Here is a 4,335-nt window from a genome sequence, read left to right as displayed (position 1 = left end):
CTTGTATTCGGACCCAGAGCACTTCCGTGTGCCCCTCCTCTGACTCTGTGCTACCTGGTGAGGATGTGTATTCCTCCTCAATGTAGAGCGCCACACCCCCGCCTTTCCTCCCTGTCCCGTCCCTCCTGTACAGCCTGTAGCCCTCGATATTCACCACCCAGTCATGTGTTGGGTACCACCACATTTCAGTGAGCCCCACTGTGTCTGGGTTGGTGTCAGCTAGCAGGAGGGGAAGTTCCTCCTGCTTGTTTCCCATACTATGAGCATTTGTGTAGAGGCATTTGAGGCCTCCTGAAGATCTGTGCACTGTCCCCCTAATCTTACCATTGCCCTGGCCCCTGTTGCTTACCTGGGTATATGTTCTGCTCGTTAGTCAAGGCTGGGCTGTTCATGTGGGTGCTGCTTGGTTTAGCAGTCCAAAGCTTCTTCCTCCCTCATCTTCCCCTTCCCCCGACGAGCCTAGTTTAAAGCCCACCGTCGGGGGAAGGGGAAGCCTAATAAGGTTTCAGTCTATTTGTCAACGGGTCCCACTGCGCAAACCCTTTTGGAGTGCAGCACTCATCAGCTCGTTCTGTAAGCATTGGCATGCAGGCCTGAAGACTGTAGAAATCTGCCTTTTGAAATGAAGAGAGGAACACAAATGTACCAGTGCCTCTTTCAAACTGCAGGGTGGTAAGTGCCCCCCCCCGACAACTTTTAATAGGGAGAGAAGGAAACATGTTGGCCAACTAGGCTCTCTCCTATGTAGCTTCAATAGGACCAGCTGGGAAGGACTAGACACTGCAGAAGAAAATAAATAAATAAAAAAAGCAGTACTTTGAGCTATATTAATCAATTAACCTGCATGATGGGGTTGGAGTGCTATTGCTTCATTTGGCATTTAGCTTAGGCTGTCTCTGCTTCTTTCCCAGCCCTGAAGAAGAGCATTTTCCCTTGAAGCTTGCCTACTGATACTTAGATGGTCCAAGAAAAGACACCAGAACAACACATGCTACCTTGCACTACAACATGCATGATGAGACACCCAGTATTGTCATCAGCTTCTAATGCATCTATGATGTCTTTAAATCTGATCATATATATATTAATATAGGGTGCTCGAGAGCTGAGGATCATTGGATTACATAGGGTGCATCTAAACGGCTTAAATTCAAGGAGGAAGTCTAACCCTATACATCACGTCTATCTGTGGCTTTTATTTTCTTGTGCTCATTTCAGTTTCCTGTTTGAAAATGGATGCTTTAAATAGCCCTCATGTAAATCTCCAGGGAAACAATGTCTTCCTCTCAAAAACATAGTTACATATTGACATCACACTCAATGTAAGTCTCCTTAAATGAGCCCATTAATAGAGCGCTCCCAATCCTTATCCCTCTTTACATAATAAGTAGTAAAAAATAAGTAGAAAATTGCAAGAGGAGCAGCATCAATAGTCTTGGTTCCTAACCACCCCTTTTCATTCTCTTGCATGGGGACTGCCTGGTGTGCCTGAGCAAATATTTTTGCTTCTAGTCCTTCATTCTCATCTCTTTGCTCGTGGCTTTCCATGCGATCAAGGATGAAAGGTTTAGGAGATCGCTCAATCATTAAGGGACTCCTTACCAGCTTTCCTGTACAGCTGTTTTTGTTAACCTGGAAACAAAGGGTAAAAGGGACCAAATCCTCAGCTGCTGTAAGTCATCAAGTCACGGGCTAAGGATGTGGCCCGAAGGTTTAGAACCAAAAAGCTGTGGTATTTAAGCTTCCATTCAGAAAATAAAGGTATTCGTTGTTAAAACACAAAGCAGTTATATAAACAGACCTAGTATCAGTGGTGCTAAAGCTAACCTGCCTTGGTAAATGTTCCACTTGTTAAAGATAAATGAAATGCTTCTCTTTCCAAACCAATACTTGCCACAGCTCAACATGGGAGGAGGAAAAAAACCCACAGTAAATAAACAGTAGATGAACACATGGCCGGGGCTAAGACATGTCATATACTGACTTATTAAAGGGGGTTTTTTTTCCAAAAATCTACGTGGTCTAATAAAAGATATCAACTCTACCATGAGTCCTGTTTCCTGTTGCCTCTAGTCCAATACAGCTACAACCTGGATACCTGATGTATTGACGTCAGCATTTTTTTTCCCTGTACCTTTAGGCACTAAGCTGTAAAGACTTATGACTGTTTAACTATGTACTGGACTCTCCCATTATGTAAAATTAAGCACACAAGACTCTAGGCCTTCACATACAAACAGTTTGTTTTAAATAACGGCTAGAAGTCACGCATGGAAGAGCACAGCATCACTCCAGCGTCAGCTCTTCGGCTCTATTAAGAAATAAAACGTTTGTTTAAATTTCCCATCCGCGTTAGTCCACTTGTTATCCAGATCAGGTTGTGTGTGGACTGCTACAGATGTTGGATGCGGTAGGTGATGATGTTCTGATTAACCACAAATCTAGAAAATGTCTGCCACTAACTCAAGCTTCTTGAGTGTTGAACCAAGCTCATCCTTGTCAAGACTGGAGTCCAACCTGATCCGTATAGCAATTAACCTGGCCTAATGAGATCCAAAGACCAGGTATTTAGGGCAGTAGTACTGAGGTTGGTGCCAGTTGTCTTAAGACCGACTCCAAATTCCTGCCTCTGTGTCTGAACCAAGACTTGTCCCATCTCCTCTCTGATTTACTAGCCTTGACTTGGACTCCTGCCCTTGGAAGAGAAAATTTGCAATGGTCTAATTTTCAACGTGGTGTTTTAAACCCGTCTTCTAAGTTGGTGAGAGTGGATGCGTTCCTGCACTTCAATGTAGCTCGGGTTGATTAGGAACAGATTTAAACTAAACTGGACCAAGGCATCCATGAACAGAAGTGCCCACACAGCCGCTGCATCTGTTTAAAAGCTGGTGTAAACTGCACAGGTGTGCAAGGAAGCTGCAGAGACTGTCCTGAACAACTTTTGCAAATCTTTCTTCAAGGCTGAAATGGAAGATTTTTTTGTTTTAAGCTAACAAAAAGCAAAGTAACTGGCTAGAAAGGAGAAATAATTTTATAGAAGAGATGTGGATAAATTGCTCTGGGAATAGTTGTGTGCGGGGCTAATTGTGGGTTCCTCTGTTTTCCTTTTTCTTTTTTAACCCCCAATTATCTTTTCTTTTTAATGCAACCGGGTATATTCCATCAGCAAATGTTTTTCAGGTAAATGGGCTATCTTTTATTAGACCAGCTAAATAGTCAGAAAAATAGCTCTTTGCAAGTTTTCAGGCACAAACGCCCTTCTTCAGGCCCAGGGGGAGTCTGCTGGGGTTTTGTGCTCTTTTGGATGAAACAGAAAGGAACAAACCATGCAAGGGATCATAAAAAAAGTCATAAAAGGGGATGAATTGCACCAGGTTGATTGCCATCCACAAATGCAAACACTGCGCCAATGTGTACACAGCAAGTATCCATCACTAACGATTTCACTTTATAATATTTTCCCATTCATCGTTCTGTTGCACGGCAGAAAACTTTCTTTGTCTCTTGTGCGGCTGTTTCTGTTGCACTTTGGGTGGCCGTCGTAGAGGACGGTCCGGTTGTCCTCTGTCCACTAGTGACATTAAATCGGGTGCCTTAATGTCTTTTTTTTTCCTTTGGTTGTCCTCTGTCCACTAGTGACATTAAATTGGGTGCCTTTATGTCTTGTTTTTTTCCCTTTGGTTGTCCTCTGTCCACTAGTGATACAAAACTGGACACCTTTACGTCCTATTTTCGTCTTCGAGAGAACTGGGACTCTCCAATTCATTTTTCTCTCTTCAAGAGAAAAATAGAGGACATAAAGGCGTCGGGCTTCATATCAATAGAGGACAGAGGACAACCAAAGAAAAAAATAAGATATAAAGGCATCGGGTTTCGTATTACTGGAGGCCAACTGGACTGTCCTCTGCGATGGCCACCCTAGTGGCATTCCCCTGCGTATAAGCTGTCATATACGTTATATTTCTACGTTGCTGAGTCCCAACACGTGCTTGAGATGCAACAGAACAGCAAACAGACAAATTCTGGGGAAATGAAGGAACCGTGCGAACTGGCACGTGCAGATCGATGGCTTCATATGAAAACGGCAGCACGGAGGGAGGGCGAGCGAAAACCCACTCTCCATAACCTGCCACAGGCTTGAGCCATTGCCCATACTTGGAAGAAAAATCACAGGCGAACGCGGGACGACGGCCGTCCACCTGCCATCGCGAGCGACATGACACTGTTTGATTTCCATCCTCGCCCCCTCTCCAAAAGGTGCGTTTTTGTTCATTTTTGACGAAGGAAGGGCGGGGGGAGGGGTCTATTTTCACGCTTCCTTTCTTCCCAAATGGT

The 4,335-nt window shown here is 44.2% G+C and overlaps 1 protein-coding gene across 1 annotated transcript in view; it reads right to left on the bottom strand.

The window, feature by feature from the left end:
• Window positions 1–3,581, bottom strand: part of GLT1D1 (glycosyltransferase 1 domain containing 1) — an 87,386-nt gene extending 83,805 nt beyond the window's left edge. The window contains exon 1 of the mRNA XM_019539388.1: window positions 3,448–3,581. Within this exon, the coding sequence (XP_019394933.1) occupies window positions 3,448–3,581 (134 nt within the window). The remainder of the gene's footprint in view (window positions 1–3,447) is intronic.
• Between the last annotated feature and the right edge of the window lie 754 nt (window positions 3,582–4,335).

Source organism: Crocodylus porosus, unplaced genomic scaffold (assembly GCF_001723895.1).
Source record: "Crocodylus porosus isolate Cpor-Errol unplaced genomic scaffold, CroPor_comp1, whole genome shotgun sequence".
NCBI lineage: Eukaryota > Metazoa > Chordata > Crocodylia > Crocodylidae > Crocodylus > Crocodylus porosus.
The sequence above is the reverse complement of the archived record's forward strand: the minus strand, read 5'-3'. Positions and strand labels throughout refer to the sequence as shown.